General features: G+C 45.8%; 5 protein-coding genes across 10 annotated transcripts in view; 3 read left to right on the top strand and 2 right to left on the bottom strand.

Moving 5' to 3' along the window:
• The window catches only part of LOC144475277 (uncharacterized), a 35249-nt gene extending 32290 nt beyond the window's left edge, over nt 1-2959 (bottom strand). The window contains exons 1-2 of one of the 4 annotated variants that reach the window (XM_078191014.1): nt 2800-2959; nt 2253-2729 (exon numbers count right to left, since the gene is read on the bottom strand). The gene's annotated coding sequence lies outside the window, so the exon portion shown is untranslated. Of the gene's footprint in view, nt 1-2252; nt 2730-2799 lie in introns of those variants that run through there. The other 3 variants (XM_078191012.1, XM_078191011.1, XM_078191015.1) reach the window with 3 other exon arrangements.
• A 383-nt stretch (nt 2960-3342) lies between these two features.
• Nucleotides 3343-7229, top strand: LOC144475281 (uncharacterized). 2 transcript variants are annotated; one of them, XM_078191018.1, is made up of 6 exons: nt 3343-3449; nt 4047-4078; nt 4162-4272; nt 4347-4533; nt 4597-4953; nt 5019-7229. In XM_078191018.1, exons 1-6 carry the CDS (start codon nt 3375-3377, stop codon nt 5463-5465), a joined length of 1209 nt encoding a protein of 402 aa, XP_078047144.1. In that variant the 5' UTR covers nt 3343-3374; the 3' UTR covers nt 5466-7229. The 2 variants fall into 2 exon arrangements, with proteins under 2 accessions (XP_078047144.1, XP_078047145.1); XM_078191019.1 differs by having other exon boundaries at nt 3361-3669.
• Nucleotides 7230-7419: 190 nt separating this feature from the next.
• Nucleotides 7420-8149, top strand: Lsm7 (U6 snRNA-associated Sm-like protein LSm7). Of its 2 annotated transcripts, XM_078191034.1 has the most exons (4): nt 7420-7440; nt 7525-7536; nt 7604-7787; nt 7872-8149. In XM_078191034.1, exons 1-4 carry the CDS (start codon nt 7435-7437, stop codon nt 8009-8011), a joined length of 342 nt encoding a protein of 113 aa, XP_078047160.1. In that variant the 5' UTR covers nt 7420-7434; the 3' UTR covers nt 8012-8149. The 2 variants fall into 2 exon arrangements, with proteins under 2 accessions (XP_078047160.1, XP_078047161.1); XM_078191035.1 differs by lacking the exon at nt 7525-7536.
• Chld3 (Chitin and LDLR binding deacetylase 3) lies at nt 8102-14340 on the bottom strand. Its single transcript, XM_078191016.1, has 11 exons — nt 13244-14340; nt 11395-12459; nt 10686-10820; nt 10493-10597; nt 9973-10116; nt 9710-9892; nt 9406-9544; nt 9217-9338; nt 8878-9107; nt 8584-8754; nt 8102-8519 (listed from the first exon to the last, which is right to left on the bottom strand). Exons 2-11 carry the CDS (start codon nt 11441-11443, stop codon nt 8241-8243), a joined length of 1557 nt encoding a protein of 518 aa, XP_078047142.1. The 5' UTR covers nt 11444-12459; nt 13244-14340; the 3' UTR covers nt 8102-8240.
• Nucleotides 14341-14418: 78 nt separating this feature from the next.
• Nucleotides 14419-17673, top strand: Scp1 (Sarcoplasmic calcium-binding protein 1). The gene is made up of 5 exons (XM_078191033.1): nt 14419-14731; nt 16076-16242; nt 16380-16509; nt 16578-16681; nt 17411-17673. The coding sequence occupies exons 1-5, from the start codon at nt 14680-14682 to the stop codon at nt 17537-17539; spliced, it is 582 nt and encodes a 193-aa protein (XP_078047159.1). The 5' UTR covers nt 14419-14679; the 3' UTR covers nt 17540-17673.
• Nucleotides 17674-17804: the final 131 nt, after the last annotated feature.

The following is a 17804-nucleotide window of genomic DNA, read 5'->3' on the forward strand; positions in this document are numbered from 1 at the left end:
CATTGCAGGCCCTGAAATGTACCACAAAGTCTGAACAACTTGTTAAACCTATGCGTCAACACTTAATTTAACCCTCTGCACTCGAGTGACGCCTCTGAAGCGCCAATGAAAATTGTTATATAATTAACAAAATAATGTTGACATTATTAAAGACCCTTCTGTTGGAAGCGTAACAGTTCTACGAGCCACAAGACTCAATCTCACATGCACAAATTGTACTAAGTACTATACTACAGATGGTCAAAATAGCAATTTTGGATCTAAGTTTAAAATGGCTATTTTGACTTACAGTATTTCCATATAAAGCATTCAAAAAAAATTAAACAAGTATAATAATCCAAAAATTACTTCGAAATTATAACAACAGTGCAAGGAAGATTTTCTCTAATTTAGTGCACTAAATATATCAATGCAGAAATTAATCATTAATGTTAGCAAAAAATTGTAGAAATACCAGGCTGCCCACGCGAGGCTGCAAATAATGAAGAGCGTCGTCTCGGAAACTGGAAGTCTCTTTTCGAGAGCCCGTTTGCCGGTTAACGAACCGATTTGGATCTATTTCGAGTCGCGGCGGATTTATGGGAACTATGGAAAATCGAGGTGAGCCGAGCATCGGCTATCGATTCGACGAGCATGGCCAGCGGTGTCGGCCTGGGGACCTGTTATCATCGGAATCGGACTCGAAGCGTGTCGAAGAGACTTTGTGAAAACAAAGAAGCGCGGGGAAACTCCGATGGCCGGACAGTTCTAAACCCTCTTCCCAAGCGATACTACGCGAACACGCATGCAATATGCATAAGCCGTGCCAGTTCGCGAGCGGTAGCATGCATACCTGGATAAAATAATCGTTCCGGGGGATCGACGGTTAAATAGATACTTTTTTTTTCGTTCGCCGCCGTGTAATTCCCGTTAACGGTCCTATCGCCAACTATGTTCCCGAAACAACGATAGAGGGAAAATAATAGGTTGCGCGAGGGCAGAACTGTGTGGCCTTGATGGCCCACCGGGAGGGGTATAGCAATCGTCGAAGACGAACTCGTACGTTTGTATAATACAAGACCCTTTCCGGTTAAGAGGAGAACACGATGGAAGCGCCTTCCGTTTCCCGGAAGCGGCCGTCGAGATTAACGTTCCCGAGTGAAACGTGAATCGAGTGCCCGTCGCGAATCAATGAAACGCACACTGTCGTTTAATGGGGCCCCACACGCGCGCGCGTCACGGTTTATCGTGCGACAAGTTGTACAACTCCGTTTGATAACGCATTGTTTGCGACCGGGATCGCGACCGTCCGCCTCGCGAACAAGAATTCACGGCGCCGAGAAATCCGGATTCGGTGGACAAATGTTAGACTTATTTAATATTCAAAAAGAGAAGTTAAAATACGTAGCTCTTAAATGACATATCTGAATATACCTCAACAGTCACATAATATATAATAATAGAGATTTCATTTAATAGTTATTAATTTCTGCAGCCGTGTCTTTTTATAAAATCTTATTGCTCTCTGATTAAAACAAATCGATAATTTGGGTTTATGACTTGTATCCTATAACAAAATATATATCGTAAAATTATGCTTAAAGATTCTCTACGTCATATTTCCTATAATAAATGACATTCGTTACAATTTATCAGAAATGTTTTCTCAAGTCTCCAGTTTCTATTCCCCGTATTAATCGTCCTGTACCAATCACGGCGATATTAAATTGCGGCTAAGTTTCGAGGAATAGAAACTGAAGACCGATTTCGTAGAACGAATCTAGTGACAGTCGAAAACCGAGGCGCGATAACTTTGGTCGTGGGAAGAAACATAATCATGCGCAGTTCCGATCAGTTATTTTTTCTTTCGGTATTTAGACAGGCTTCATAAAAGCTGACCTTTTCGACATTGTCGAGTTCTCGAAAAACATAGCTGAAATTTTTTACCAACATCTAACATAAAAAATCTGTATACGAAAACTAACGGCTATACGTGGAAAAACTTTTGCAGAAAGTTTTATTATTACGCCGAAAAGTTTCAGCGCAACTCGTGGGAACGTATTGTGAGTCGCTGTCGCAATATCGGTACACAACACTATCGCGTTACATTTCGTATGCGTGATTACGCCTCGTTGGTAACCCGGTAAACGACAAAGTAAATGATCGGATATTGGAATCGTTTCGTTGGCTTAATCGTTAACGATTATTCGGCGGAAACATGGTACACGGACAACACAAAATAGTCATGCAACATTCAAGAGCAATCGACTCACCTTTGGCCAAACTTCACGCGCTCGACGAACTCATGTTCCCCGGGAAGTATTTCGCGGACACCGTGTACGTCACAGTCTCCGGGTCGAGTTCGCTCCTCGCCGAACGACTTGTCAATCCTTTACCAAGCACCGGAGAGATTGTGAGAGTTGTCACATTTTGATCGAGCCCGCGTTTTTCACTGAACGGCACGACACAATGCACAACGTGTAGAAGGGCGCGTGATTATCGCGCGTCGACACTCCCGCGCTTCACGACGCGCGAACTCCGAATGATCGCGAGCACGAGATACGCCGGCCCCCATGCCGACTGTGTACACAACCCGCGGCGACCAATCGCCGACCAGGAGCTGCCCCGCGGCTTAATCAGATCGTCGCGCCATCGCTTGTCATCCAATTGTACCATGATCATCGATTACCGACCGCAGGTTGACGAGAGATCGTTGTATCGATCGGCACAAAGTGGGATACTTAATAAACCTGGAACGCGGGAATAAATATTTTTCAAATGTTATTATACGCAAGTTTTCTCTGATGATTAATTAACTACCTGTGAAAAATGTTCGTAACCATACTACTTTAGAAATGGATTTTTCTACCCAATTTGAACGATATTTCTCGTTGACAGAAACCATTTCTCTATAAAATGCAACATTATTAAAAATAAACGATAATAAGCATATGACAAATTAAAATGTAATTACTAAATATCATTTCTTGGAAATAATGTAGACTCGTAGAGAATATAACAGCATACAATTTTAAAAATTCAGTACTGTTAATAATTTATATTTATCCCTTTTGCCTTATTGGCACCAGAAATAAAATGTTTGTATTAAAATAATATCATTGCTGAATTAATTTGACTAGTTTATAAATGTATTCACGATTGAAAAATTGTCAAGCTAACAAATCCAGATGGATTTATTGATTATGGTCGTAAATATTTAACGGGTACACTGACTCGTTTAATTATAGATTAATCACGGGGAGCACGAGGCCCGGAAAAACGAATTGGACTAGGAAGGAAGACGGGTTGTTCCGCAGCCTTCGGTAGATATATGATAAAGGTAATGGAGATACATATATAAGGTGGCGCGGTGGCATGCACTCCGTGGTAGAATTATGGTGCAAGCTGTAGGCCGCGCGTTCGATGTGCTCGTGCTGACTGCACTCCTGACGCTGCTGTTCGTCGATCAAGTAAGGACGGCGACGAAGAACTCGGCTTCTCGAATGATGCAGCCGTCGTGTGTACCGCTGCAGCATGCTATAGCCCCGTAGAATGTTAGCGCATATCTCGTGTACCAGTGTCTCCTTGTTCTATTCTGCTCGGCCCGAGGCCGATCAATACGTCGGTTTTACGCACGGTTCGCCCGTGTCTAGACAATGAACCCTTGTCCGCTGTATTTCTCGTTCATGCGTAAGTCTATCACTTATTTTCACGATAAGCTCGTCGCGGTCTCGTTTGATTCACGCCCGAGCTAGTTTTGTGCGCGACTAAATTTTCGTCCTCCACCTCTGTGCATCCCCGTTTCTGTTACCGTGCAACGAAAACAATTCTTTCGACGTCGGATGCTCCTCAATAGGACACGGCAGCATCTTCGGGTTTTTTCACAGCGAGTGTCGCGGTATTTCCGAATTTATACATTCTGCCTCACGATTCGATCACCCTGTGGAAAATAATAACGTTTAATTACAATTGCATGCAATGTATCTGCTTCGTTTTCATAGACCACGTTCGAGATACACTAAGAATTGTCTGTTCCATGTTAATCATGTTTTGTCTTTGATTCAAAGGTCTCTTCTAGGCTGTGCAATGGAGGGCATGTGTAAGTTCCTCATATATTGTACCATTGAAATGGTCGTTTTGCTATGGAGGTATATTAATTACCTGTGTATTCATACCTTTCAGCTGCTCTCCTCCAAAAGAGTGCTGTTCCTTCGGCTGTTGTTACGGTGTATTCCAACTGCACTCTGCCTCAGACATGTTCAATTTCTTGATTTGGACTTACTGGTACTTATGGTCGGTGCTTTAAGTTTTTATGTCTATTATGTATCATGTTGGCTGTATTAAATCCAAGCTTTCTCATTCATCAGGGCAGCAGTATTTATAGGATTGGGCATAGCAGCAGCATGCGGTTGCTGGCTATGGAGACGCCATCGTTCAGCCATGGTGGAAGACAGTGCTTCTTCTGACAGAGCTTCCACTGATCCTTGGTATCCATGCTCGCATTACAGTCACTGCAGTTCCTTTGTTCAAGCTCTACCTCCTCCGTACAATGAGGTACGCACTGTAGGTCTGTACAATTTTATATCATTTTGTATGCTAATATACTTGATATTTCAGGTCACAGCCAAGCCAGATCTGTATCCCCTAGTAATTGGTTACGATGAAGGGAATGGCAAAGGAACTTCAGGATTTGTAATGCGGTACTTCAGGTCGCTCTCTCAGGCAAGCACATTGGATTCCTTGAGCTCCAGTTTTATGTGCAACATGGTGAACGAAGTGAACACCATAATTCCACCACCATATTCTTCTAACAACAGCGCCGACGAACTCTCAGCACAGGAATGCGAGAGGATGGAGAATATGGACGTCGGGTCTGTTGTTTCGTTGGCTAATCATAGGACAACGTCTGACATATCGAGTTTAGCTGCTCAATCTCCGTGTTCACCGCCACGGGCTACTAGTCCAACGATAGAGGTACTGATCTTCACGTTAGTCACATGTTATCTGAATATCTTCTAATGCGCTGTTTTGTTCGGTAGTTACGCGAACTTCTAGATAAAATACAGCAGCTGCCACAGCTACCAAGTGGGCATAGCACCGTTTTGCCTTGTTATCAGAATCGACCGCAAGTTTTGTGCACGACGAACGGGAATGGCTCTACGCAACGGCCTCTAAGTCCTGGCGACGTGATCGGCTCGCACCGAGACAGAAGAACAAGGGGAAAGATGTACATGCCGCTAGGACTGCCAAGCTCAAGGAACAAAACGAAACGATGGTTGTCGCGTTCGGCGCCTACCACGCCATCGGGCACGATACCGATGTCATTCCTATCCGTACAAAGCAGGCGGCCATCTGAAACGGACAACAATAATCAGCAAGTGGTGCCGCTGCTCTCCGAGCAGGACGAGACGGAGAACAATAACATAGATCAGCTGAACGGCATACCGTTGTTGTCCGAGCAGGAGGAAGACCCGCAAGAAACATGACAAATCGTCTAAGCGTATCAAGAAACGATTAATTAATCTATTAAGGATTCAACGTCAAATGTCGTTGCCCCCCCCCCCCCCCCTCTACTACCGAGTAATCTGTATATTTTTAAACGTGGCTGGCCAACTCCTCGTCGCAGTTCCAAGCGAATGGGCGCATAACGTTCGGCAACTTAATTTCGTCCAACGAAAAACAGACACCGCCTACCGCTCCTAGAAAAGAAAAAAAAAGATAATGAAAACAAGATAAAGAGAAACGACTCGATGCTGTGATTTCAGTTCTATCCGCGCGAGCGCGCGTCTACAGCCACCGCCATTAGTACACGTTCTATTTTCTAGCGAGTCTCTCTTTGCGATATTGAACCGGGTAGAGATAATAACCGATAAACGGCGTACTTCTTAAGCTCTGTGGTAATAGCTTGCAGTTTAACTTAAACATGACAAACACCTTCTCCCAGAAGACACGTAACTTTTACGAAGCGTTACCGACGATAGATCATACGTAGTCGAACTTCGAGCCCGGCTTGTTCTCGATCTCGATTGAACCGTGCATTTGATACATCGAATTTAATTTTCGCGCGTAATTGTTAAACGAAACTTATATCGCCACGCCTTATCGACCGTGCCACGGCGCGAAACACTTGTTCAAATTCTCGTCCGAATCACTGTACGACAAATATTGTTCTTTTCGTTCGTGCACTCGAGAAACGTTCTAATTCACTGAACAAGCAAATGAGAAATTGCTCGATCCAGAGAAATATGTTCACCGTTGTTCAAAATCTATCTTGAACATTGTAAAATTACGAGTCCTAATAGGTGGCCAGTAATAGAGCATTTCGGCCTAGAAGCATACACGCTTTTAGATCAACAAAATAATTCACAACGAAATCAAGAATGGTTAATTTCTGTGAAACTATACGCAATTACCTGAAAATATTTTCAATTCTGTGATTAGAGGATGCATACTTTGTGTGGTGGCGGCATTAGTCGCTGTAACGCGTCAGGTGTCGATAAGGCGATATGTTAAGGAGTGAAAATACCTTAGTTATCGCATCGATGAGTTTTAATCGTACACAATAATACAGTGTCCATCCAAAAGCAGCCAGCCAGAATGAAGTTGAGGACAATATGTACGTGTAAGAGGGAGAGAAAGAGAGAGAGCGAGTGTGTGAATGGAACAGCGACACACTAAAAAGATAAAAAAAAAAGAGAGAACGAGGAGAACGAAAAATAAGATGTAATTGTTTCGACGTGTTAAACGTACAATATCAAATCCGTCGAGCGAGATAGGAAAGCAAAAATTTCATTGTAAACCGGAGACTTATCGTGAGCACAACGATTACAACGTCGTTCTAAGTAATTTTAATCGCGAAACAACGCGAAGTATTGATATACTGTGCGAAGAGAATCGATACAGATCCCCATTCATAATCATAAGGTTTGAACAAAACATTTGTTACAACCGATCACAGACTTTATTCTTAAAAACATAACGAGACAACTTCGTCACTCCGGAGGAAAAAAATACTGTACCGCGTCATTCACGTACACACCATGTATTAACGTGTATTTTTTTATAAATCAAAATACGAAATAAAAAGTCCAAGCTTTTACGAGATCGTTGCACCTGTTACTCTGTAAACCCGTCGTTGCGATCGAAGACAACGACCGCGTTATTAATAAAGATGTTGGACATATCTTTATATCTTACGCACAATTTCCCTTTTCGTTTTTCCTTTTCAGACAATCGGAAAACAAACGAACACCGCCACGATTTGATCCGCAATGAACGCTGCGCCGAATCTTCGAACGATAATGCAAAGCGCGCGAAAGAATCGAGAATCGATATTTCAAAAACTTGAAAGCGCCACACACCGTTCACGTCTTACGTCTGAAGCGATTTAAAATGCGTCTTTGCCGCGTACAAGCTCGGTAACGTGTAATTTGAAGTTTCTAACAGGGATTAACGATGTCTGTAAGTATCAAAAGAAATTTTCTATTAGCACGTCATCGATTAAAAGCGAATCGACTCATCTGATCGGAACCTTTCTTTTTGCAGGCGCCGAAACAGGTAAAGGTTTGTTGTGGTAGCTACATAACCTCCAATATTATGTTTCAATCTTCTGTATGTTTTATAGCAACAGAATGCTCACGGAGAGACCAAAGAGAAAAAGAAAAAGGAGAGCATTCTCGATTTATCTAAATACTTAGAGAAAAATATTAGAGTGAAATTCGCGGGAGGAAGGGAAGCCGCTGGTATACTCAAAGGTTATGATCCTCTCCTTAATCTCGTCTTGGATAACACCACCGAATATCTAAGAGGTAATTTAACGCAATACATAATTTTTTGCAAGGTCTTCCATAATAAACAGCCACATAGTTTTACTGAAATATTTCTGCTAACAGATCCCGATGATCCCTACAAGCTGAATCAAGATACTCGTATGCTTGGTCTCGTTGTATGCAGAGGTACCTCTGTGGTTCTGATCTGTCCAGTAGATGGAATGGAGTCGATTCAGAACCCTTTCATACAGCAGGAAGGATAATCTTATTCGCCTCAAAAGTTTGTTAATCTTTAAGCTTAAGGAGAACTTTTTTATAACAGAAATGGGTGTAATTTATTTTACAAGGGAATTGTGTAAGTAAACTACTATGGTAAATAGATATGATTTTCTTAAAAGATACATGTGCGGATCTTCCACAAATAAATAATTCCATTCTCTCCTGCTTTGCGCGTGATTTGAACATGGCGTGGCGACGGCCGCGTATGCTTGTTCACTCCAGACCGAACTCATTCCTTAACCACGGGTACTCTTTGGGACATTCGAAGCAGGTGTGCAGATAGCGGTGCGACTTGAGCACTCTGCTCGGCAATTTACAACTACTCGGCAAATCGCAGGCGACTTCGAACGGCTGAAGTTGACGCGGACCGCACTGCCAAGGAGCGAACCTCTCGATTTCGCTTAGAGGTGTTGGGGTGCGCATCCACTCTATCACTTGATGGCTTGTCACGAAATACACGTCTTTCAGCTTCAGTACATCTTCCATAAATTTCTAGAAATACAACAGCAGATAATGAGAAACCAAACTGAAGCTAAGAAATAAACAAGCTGCTTACCGTGAACGTGTAAAAGTAGATAGGATTCTGGAACCAAGACGAGTGGAGATGCAGACCCAGCGGAGCACGGTTGCTAAGATAATGCCTCTTAAAGTTCAGCATCAGCGTCTTGTACGCATCCTCCGCGGACAGCTCCGCCGAGCATGTGTCGAGTCTTGTGCAACTGTATCCCTAGCGCCGCAGTAAACAATCGTCTGTATTTTATTGTTATTGCGTTGCAATGCTTGGCTATGCACGATATCCCGAGATAATGTAAACAAGATTATTGGGTAATACTTGATCATCGCAACTTACACCTGCCAAAAGCTGATTTAATGGGAGCTCCCAGAGTCCTGGATATGCTCGGGTAGGGCAGAGTTGCTCGGCACCCACGCAATTATGAGGCGGTCTGTGATCCAGCGTGTACGGCCAGAATGGTGGATCAGAAAATGGAGCTAACATGGACGAGTCGTAGACGAAACCGAATTCCGACATCATTAGAAATTGTCGGTTCCAACCGACGCGTAGGAATGGGGCTCTCAGACCTGTAAAGACCTTTACGCATTACGCCTTGGTAGGACAACCCGGCGAACACCGGTACTTGACTGCAGTCGTGAGTGACAAGTAAGAAGACGAGTCGAGAAAATCGTATACCTTTGATGTCCTTCAACCTAACTGCAGCGTATTTGTTAATAATATTCGCTACGCCAACCATTTCGTCGAACCAGTCCTCTATAGTTGCATTCCTGGACCACCATTCCTCTGGCCCTCGATGCCTGCGAGATCGAAATGTAAGGACTACCACTGGGATCGCCTTATCAGAAGCGCCAAAAATATACTCACGTGACAGAGTGTGCAGCAATCTCGTGTCCAACGTTCCACAAATACTGCACGTCCCTGTAATTGGTGTACTGGTGGCTGATGTAGAAAGTTCCCCGGACAGGGCATCCATTCGGATTTTTTCTGTCCCCTGAGAATATCTCTGCGAGTAATACCAGTGATCAGATAAGAGACTAACTTTCTCCGAGAGTGGTCGCACAACGGAGATGACCGAATTTCGCATAATTAAATTTACTGGTCCGACGAGCAGTCGTCCAGATTCTTATCTGGCGAGAAATTCAGCCATCTCTGGTAAAACACCGCTTACTGGAATATAGTTCGAAGTTCTCCGCGTTGACCGCGTCGTCGAAAGAGATTGTTATCATCTGCGGAATCGTGGATGCTGTCAGGTTTCCCGGTATCTGGGTACCGTCTTCAGAACACCAGCAGTCCGGCAACTGGCACTTCTTCGGATCGCAGGGTGTCGCCCCGTTCGGATCGTTCCGTACATCTACGAAGTCAAAGGATAGAATTAAAAGAGGACACGGATATGATCCTGAAGACATGCTTGAACGTGAGCAAATTCCTCACCACACCAGCCTTCGTCCGAGCCGTCAGGACAATCGACGCTTCCATCGCAGAAGTACGTAGCGGGGAAACAAGTGCCATCTCCGCAAGCGTAGTGTTTGTCCTCGCAGTCACCATTCTGTAGTAGTGGTCTGGGTGGCTGAGTCTCTGCAAAGCTTGAAAATGTTCGAATCACCATTCGACGTAAATGAGCGAGGAGAGGAGGGAGCTGATACCATAAAGGTAGTACTTTGCAAAATTGATTAACAAAACTATGGATTTTTGAGATTATAAATTAGATTTTGTTAGCATTATCAGAAACCTGATTAGAAGAATGGTAAAGAAAGTAGAAGGAAGGCCACTGATTATCCCTGGAAGATGTAATATGCATTAAAGGAGAAGAGAAAACGGGCTGGAGAATATTCAACCCTCTGCCAAGAGATTGTAATTTTATACTTAACACGTTATTCGAAGGGAGTAATAACATAAACGATAAAAAATCAGCTGCCTTCAGCGCGGATGCACGGCTCAGATCGACCTGTACCTGAGGTCACGTCGCAGTTGTCCACGTTTGCTTTGAAGTCACAGATCTGCCTGGCGACATCGAAAAGCAGACCCTGGGAACACCTGAACTCGAACACCTCCTTGTCTACGGATCAGAGAGCAGAGAGCTAATTAAAAGTGCTCGGAGAGGAACCGATCGCGATGAAAGTAGAACGCGATTACGAGGCAATTACCTAAGCAAAGATAATACTTGGCGCACTCGGCTGGCGACCAAACGTCGCGGGCCGGGGCGTTCGGGTTCCGATAGAACTTCTGGTCGTCGATACACGGCGTCCCCTCCGGCTTCTCTTTGCCCCGAGCTGCGCCCGCTGAAATATACAAATCCAAAATCGATCCACGTGTCTCTCTGCCAGGGCCTAGCTATCTTCGTCTCTGGTGAACACGACGAAATAGACGAAATAAATTCGAGGCCCGTATCTTTTTTACTTTCTCGCGAAACGAGTCGAACGTCGCGCCAATAATTTTTATTCATCGTTGTGTACAGCTTAATATCCTCGACTCTTCTAAGAGCAACAAGGGGATCACTTGAAAGAGAACGAGATGCATATTCAAAAAAATCGTACGACTCGGGACTGGATCGCAGACGTCTCCGCGAGAACTTTCACGAGGATCCCTTTCGCACTCGAGAGAAATCTATTTGTCCCGTTTTCACTGGGTGGCAAAAAACTGAGGCGACGTTTCCGTCACGCGACAACGTCAAGGAAACGATCTTCTTCACGGTGGATGACTTCCGGTTCTCCGACACCACGCACCCTATACACATAGTACCCTGACATTTTTTCACTTTCTTCTTTGTCTTCTCGACCGTGTAAATCTCACGAGATTGATTTAATTCTATTGTGTCTAAAGATGATTACACTTGTGAACGCGCGGAAAACTCACCGGAAACGGCGAGCGCGACGAGGAGCAGCGAGCGCAGCATCGGTCCCATGTTCGATCGAATGGCCGAGCGAAACGGTCCGCCTCTCGTTCCTCGTACGAGAGCTCGCACTTTCCAACTGACACCTCCCTCCAGGACCGAGCCTTATATGATGTGTATTCGCTTTACCTGACTATCTTCCGCGCCGCTTATTTTCACTGACCGCCGATCGGGGAAATGTAGATCGAGGCGCGCCGTTCATCGAAACGAGCCACTCTAAACTGTGTGCCTATCGCCGATCTTCGCCGGAATTTTTCGTTACTCTTATCATTGGCTACAGCGGCACGGTTGCAAGTGGAAAAATTAATCGCGGTGTTTTACTTTCTCCGCCACGATTCTCTAATTCCCTGTACGCCGTAATTAAGCGGGCATTGAACGCTATAAGCATTTTTCAACGAGCTACCAGTTGTTTTTCCGATCGTCCGCGGAGGGGTTGGCTTCCGCTTACGGCTAATCAGCGGAAAGCCTCCGGGCAAACTGTGCCTTCGCAATCACCGCGTGGATAATTACGATATGTAACACGTAACCGGAAGTGGAGGGTTTCGTTAACGACGCAACATTCCGCACCCGGTTATTCGGTAACCTGTCCCGCTTCGCCGAGGAAAGTTTTCCGCGTGACGTGTTGCTGCCAGCGGGGGCCGCGGGCAGGACACGCGCTCTTGTCTTTCATTTTCGCGTGGAAATCGCTCGCGAGGCGACCGTGAGCCGCTGAATTCGCCGAGCCAAACGGCCCGCAGCTGATGCAATCGCGTAAAATTGGTATTTTACAATAGATGCTATTTCCCTCTGGTCTCTGTTTAGACATTCGGTTCGAGAAACTGCGGCCGGGAATTTCAGAAGGTCGGGGCTGCTGCGAACGTCGTCGGAAGTTAATCGGTTCCAGATGAGAAAGCGTATATTTAACATGTCGAAGTAGTCTGTGCTCTCCGGTGAACTTATTTTGCAGCGGCCTGGTCGGCCTTGAGCAACCGATTCGCGGAATCAATGTCACGGTCGACGCGACACTGGCTTTCTTGATCATTCGAGATCTGTCCACAAAATTGTTGCAAACTAAATGGTAACACTTTGCGAGCTTATCGCGCTGTACAGTACTCTGGTCTAATAGTTCGGTATACGGGGTTGCAGGGGAATATATTAATATTAGATATTGTCAAATATGTATATCGACTTCCACTGAATACGTAGCATATAGCGAAACAAATGGACAACATACAGTTTCCTCCTTACACACTAGTTTTCGTACGATAAAACACATGTATCGCATGAACTATTAAGAGAGTCACTTTTAAAATATCTACATGGTTGGTCGGTAGTGGGGAAAGCATTCGAAACGAGCTATTGGAAGAGAGTGCTGTATTGACAATTTGGTCGTAGTTCCTCCTCGGTCCGCTCAATATTTTGTCACATGCTACAAGTTATATCACAACGCGGTTAAATTATGTTTGATTTCTCCACGCGAAGTAAAAAGATTCTGGCGTGACGCTGGCAATTAACGTTGTCAGTCGCTTTCTGCTTTTCTACCTGGCCCGGCGTTTTGATTTACTTGCGTACGTGTCAGCAGATTCGTTACCGCGTTAGAAAATGTTCGCGTTTTCTAATAATACTTTTTGATATCGTTAAGCGCACGAAGACATGCCGCGTGTCGTTGACTAAATAATTAGGAGCGATTCGCGGCGGATATGTTGGTCAGGACGGGGCGACGACAGCACCGCTTAATTAACCGGCGTCGATCAACGACTCGTGACCGGTGGCGGATAGATCCGCATACGTATGCATTCGCGTGCATTCGGCAAGGAGGCGTGGTTCCGTTACTTTTGCGTTTCTTCGACGATCGGCGGCTGTAGCAGGCGGTCGGCCAACAAGTGAATGCGAGTGTCCCGAAAGGCCATTAGCGTCTTTCTTACCGCGGCCGGGAAACGAGCGTCCTCGGGCTCCTGAAAGGATCAGAATTAGAATGACGTACCGCGACGCGGAAAAATATGGGAACGTTTAACCGTGCCGAAATACATTCGCGAACCAAAGGACACGCGGGAACGATCTTGAACGAACGAGATCAGTTCACTTTTGCAGAAGAGTTAAAACTGTAACTGGGGTTGTCGGGAGTACCTTGACTTTGACTCAAGCTCGGATACCTGAACGACGACGAAGGTGAAACGCGACCACAATGAGGGGGAAAAGCTGTTCATACTTGACTAAGTCTTAAGTCGACGATTGTTACATGGAATCGTAAAATAGTTCAAGTGGAACCGACTCACGAGGTTCGGACTTTCTATCACTTTTGCGCGGGCAACCGGCTATACAAATGCGAGTCGCAAAATCGGCAGGGTCATCAAGTAATTGTGTGTTGCGGTTTTCAGGACAACGACTTTGATTTAACGGGTAACACGAAACATTCAGAGCCAGAAGAAAAAGCTGGCTCCAATTTTTATGAAATCCAGTTCTCTTAAACTAGCACTACTTTTAACAAAATCGCAAACATGATTACATTATGACCCAACCGATTTCACAACCTTAGAAAATCGCATACGCGACTATACATTTCCTACATGTTTCCCCAACAATTTGTCACGTCCTATTACAGCTATCATAGATATCCTCGAAGCACAATGGCTTCGAAATGTATAGTGTCCGGTTGCGTACGCAAAGAACAAGTTTCGACCGGTACTTTCTTTCCTTTCGGTAACCCTCGTTCGAGAACACGATAAAATCGATGGAATCGTTCAATAGTCGCCAATAGGAATCGAACGAATGATGAATGGAGAAGAGTCGGACGAGGGTCCCCCGAAAGAGAGTGACCACCGATGAAAGCCGGCGAAAGCGATTCGCTTTCAGCGGCGGGTTCGCTGACTGTGTCACGGTGACACACCGTCGCTCCACCTGAGAGGAGAACCCCTTCCCTTGAGCCGCGAGCAACGTGTCCTTCCCTTTCGGCGGGGTACTCTAAACTTAGCAGACGCTTCGAGGAGACTCGAGTCGGATTCAGTGTGGAACCACCATCCTCACGAGAGCGACTTTCTCCGTCTCTGCGCGGCCGTCCACTGGCAGATCCACAGATCTTTTCTCTTCTAGATCGAAACTGGTGGTCGCCGTAACCGCCGAGTCCACGTTGCGATCCTCTTCGTCCTGCCGAGAAGGAGGTCTTCGACTGTTCGGGAAGGAAAAGATAAAATCATCGAAAAGAGGAAGATACTCGCGAAGAAGTTCGGAAGTATTGGGAGCAGGGAGCTCGCGGAAAGATACCTCGGAGGATGGCCTACAGTTGGAACAATCGGGTCGATTTCATTGTAAGGTTTCTCTACGGTTAGTAGAACATCCGAAGCGCACGGTGTGTCACAGATTCGCTGCTTTCCAAGAACGTGTGTGCTTAGCCTGGCCCCTCTTGCACGGATTATCCTGTTAGGCCGATTACCGAGCACCACGTGAGTAACGCAGAGACATCCACCTTGTTGAACATTCTTCCGAACACTTTCCTTTGCTTCCTCCAGGTTCTTGCAACGATTGTCCATTTCTGCAAACTAAAGTGTGCTAATAGAGTGGCTATGCGGACTAAATAAGAACAGAAAAGTCTACGTAGCTCCGAGTACAACTAATACGATTCTTGCAGGTAGCTTCCATGCGAGTTTCATTTCACAGCCGAGTGTTCAGCTGACGAGATCCTTGCTGCAGTCGTCCTTTCCTAGAAACTAAACAACTTGCCGATAGATTTGCGATGCGAGTTTAGGAGCAGAATTTGGAGAAGCATGTTAGAATTACGAACCTGACGAGAAGAGATCGGGGATCGGGAAATCGGTCCTCTTGGCTTCAAGATCGCCGCGCTTGTTTAGGATTTAGGTTGACTGTTCGAAGCGAACCGCGGCGTCGGGACGCCCGCAACCGGCAGCCGCTGCCAAAATTCAGCTTGGTCCTAATTTGTTTCATGGAACGCTCGCGGCCTTTTTCATCGCTCCCGATTCGCCGAGACATTGCACGGTCTCGTGAGCGAGCCGCGGTGACCAGCGAATTTGCTAAAACGTTTTGCCAGGCCTCTTGAACGTTACTCGATACACGTATCCGCGAGCTGTCCGTTTCGGTGAATGATGCGTGTTCCGTCTTGAAAATAACGAGGCGGGGCTAACTTTAGAGCCGCGCGACTGTCCAGGAAAAAATAAAACGGAAAATCTAGCTGAACCGTTCTCCGCGAATAATCGCCGAGATTCGCAGTCTATTTAGCTTTGCAAACTATTCTGTGTCGCCGACGTTTCAATCTCACGACGAACGGTGAAATATAAAAATTCAAACGAGATCCCAGAAATGGCTTTGTAATTCGAAGGAACGAAAATTGTGCCAATCGGAGACACGGATTGTGTCAGTGATTGAGTCGCTGACGAGTCGGCGTCAGAATCGATGGCTCTCAGCGGATTGAAAATACCATCCGCGCCGGATTGACGATTAGGGGTCGTGTACTTGGTGACGAGCGAACGATTTCTGCCAGAAAGCGAAACATTTGGAGCTGGTCCAGGCCTGTCCGAACGAGACAGCAATCTCCTCGGGCATAAATTGGCGCGAATCGATCAATTAATTGGCCCGTCCCGTTTCGGCAACACCGAGAAACGGTTCCTCAGCTTTTTCAAAGTCATAGCACGACCGCTTCCCGACTTGTTTCAGACACGGACAACAATGGCATGGTGGAGAAGCACGACTTCGAGTGCATGGCGCTCAAGATGACCCTGATCGAGGGCAAAGGGGAGTTCAGTTACAATCGATACCAGGAAAACCTACACATCATGCTGTCCTTATGGGACGAAATCGCGGAGCTCGCGGACTTCAATAAGGTGAGTATCAATAAGGTGATCCTGACCTTGCCAATGCTTCCGGAAAATCTAATATCGGATAGGAACGATCGGGTGCTATTTGCCAGAAGTAGAACCCAGTCGAGGGTATCTCGGTTTCATTGAAATGTCGAATTCAGGACGGTATTGTGACCATCGAGGAGTTCAAGGAGGCGGTACAGAGAAGCTGCGTGGGAAGAAAGTACAGAGACTTCCCGCAGGCGATGAAGATGTTCATCGACAGCCACTTCAAGTTGGTGGATCTGAACGGTACGCCGAACAACGAACATCCCCTTTATAAAAATACTTTCGCAATATAATTCGTTGCATTCGCTTAGACGACGGAGTGATCGCTGCCGACGAATTCCGCTACAACTGTGTCACCAGGATCCCCGTGGACAACATAAATATCCTGGACGAAGCGTACCAGAATCTCCTCACAGTAAGACCATGCGTTCCAAGCGACACAATTGGACTAACCGAGTTTGCTATGCAACCTTTCCTCGTTACCGGGTGTCTATAGATAGCATTACATCTGACCTTCTCACTGAGATGACTCCACACGCTTTCGATCCGTCCTCTGGACAGGGTACAACTTCCGGCTGTTAGCCCTTTGCTACGCCAACGCAAGCGAGAGATTGAGAAAAAGAAACCGTAAACATTCTAGCTCCGGTAAATCGTGATCAAATTGTCGTGTAAATTTCGTACATACGCAGTTCAGGGGATTCCCTTTGAATCAGCGATTCGCGGAACCGTTCCGAGACTAAATTCTGCGTGTGTATGGCAACATTGGCAACCCAGTTTCGCATAGCAGTCGGAAGAAGCAGCCAGTTACCCGTGTAGTTCACGGAGCCGTTCACGGGCGAGTAACGAAAGCGCGACAGTGACCGAACTAATTCTGCGCGTTCGACGCTTTGGAAACAATGGTTTGACAGTTTGCCAACTGGTGTGCGAAACACCGGTCGCTTCGGCTAGCGACTAAAAATGTTTATGGATCGAGGTACGATTTAACAAGAACGCGCCCACTCATTTAATATAAACCGCATACGCACGCACGTATAAATGAAACAATGTATGCGCGTTTACATTTGCGTCAAACACGACCCACGAGTTCTTGCCCGTTACGAGAAACGTCGAACGCAATCGATCTAACGTTGTTCTATTCTCGCAGGACGACGACAGGAGACGCGGCGGGCTGACTTTGTCGCGCTACCAGGAATTGTACGCGCAATTCCTCGGGGATCCGGACGAGAATTGCCCAGCTGTTCATCTGTTCGGCCCTCTACACGCCATGGGTTGACGAGGAAACCCCGGTGACCACACGATCGTCGACGATCCCGCGTGCACGTACAAAAGACAACTCTATACACCTATTTAATATAATTGTTATTTAATTTCTGTAAGACGACGCAATAAATCAGATATTTTATCGTAGACCGCGCCGCCTCGAATTCACCCGGTCAGGAAACTGTTCCAGTGAAACAAAATCTCGTTTGGCACCGGGTAACGCGTTTCAGGAACACGTGTTTAGAACGCGGTCGTTTCGCAATCGCCAGACGGATCTT

This window comes from Augochlora pura, chromosome 9 (assembly GCF_028453695.1).
Source record: "Augochlora pura isolate Apur16 chromosome 9, APUR_v2.2.1, whole genome shotgun sequence".
Taxonomy (NCBI): domain Eukaryota; kingdom Metazoa; phylum Arthropoda; class Insecta; order Hymenoptera; family Halictidae; genus Augochlora; species Augochlora pura.

Bases quoted from the DNA above. Each gene is read 5' to 3' on its own strand.
- LOC144475281 (XM_078191018.1), top strand. From the start codon at position 3,375: ATGGTGCAAGCTGTAGGCCGCGCGTTCGATGTGCTCGTGCTGACTGCA. The intron at 4,273-4,346 runs GTCGGTGCTTTA...CTCATTCATCAG, and splicing joins TGGACTTACTGGTACTTATG to GGCAGCAGTATTTATAGGAT. The intron at 4,534-4,596 runs GTACGCACTGTA...TTGATATTTCAG, and splicing joins TACCTCCTCCGTACAATGAG to GTCACAGCCAAGCCAGATCT.
- Scp1 (XM_078191033.1), top strand. From the start codon at position 14,680: ATGGCCTACAGTTGGAACAATCGGGTCGATTTCATTGTAAGGTTTCTC. The intron at 16,243-16,379 runs GTGAGTATCAAT...TGTCGAATTCAG, and splicing joins AGCTCGCGGACTTCAATAAG to GACGGTATTGTGACCATCGA. The intron at 16,510-16,577 runs GTACGCCGAACA...GCATTCGCTTAG, and splicing joins CAAGTTGGTGGATCTGAACG to ACGACGGAGTGATCGCTGCC.
- Lsm7 (XM_078191034.1), top strand. The intron at 7,788-7,871 runs GTAATTTAACGC...TTCTGCTAACAG, and splicing joins CACCACCGAATATCTAAGAG to ATCCCGATGATCCCTACAAG.
- Chld3 (XM_078191016.1), bottom strand. From the start codon at position 11,443: ATGGGACCGATGCTGCGCTCGCTGCTCCTCGTCGCGCTCGCCGTTTCC. The intron at 9,545-9,709 runs GTAAGCGGTGTT...TATTACTCGCAG, and splicing joins GAACTTCGAACTATATTCCA to AGATATTCTCAGGGGACAGA. The intron at 9,339-9,405 runs GTGAGTATATTT...TCGATCTCGCAG, and splicing joins ATTGCTGCACACTCTGTCAC to GCATCGAGGGCCAGAGGAAT.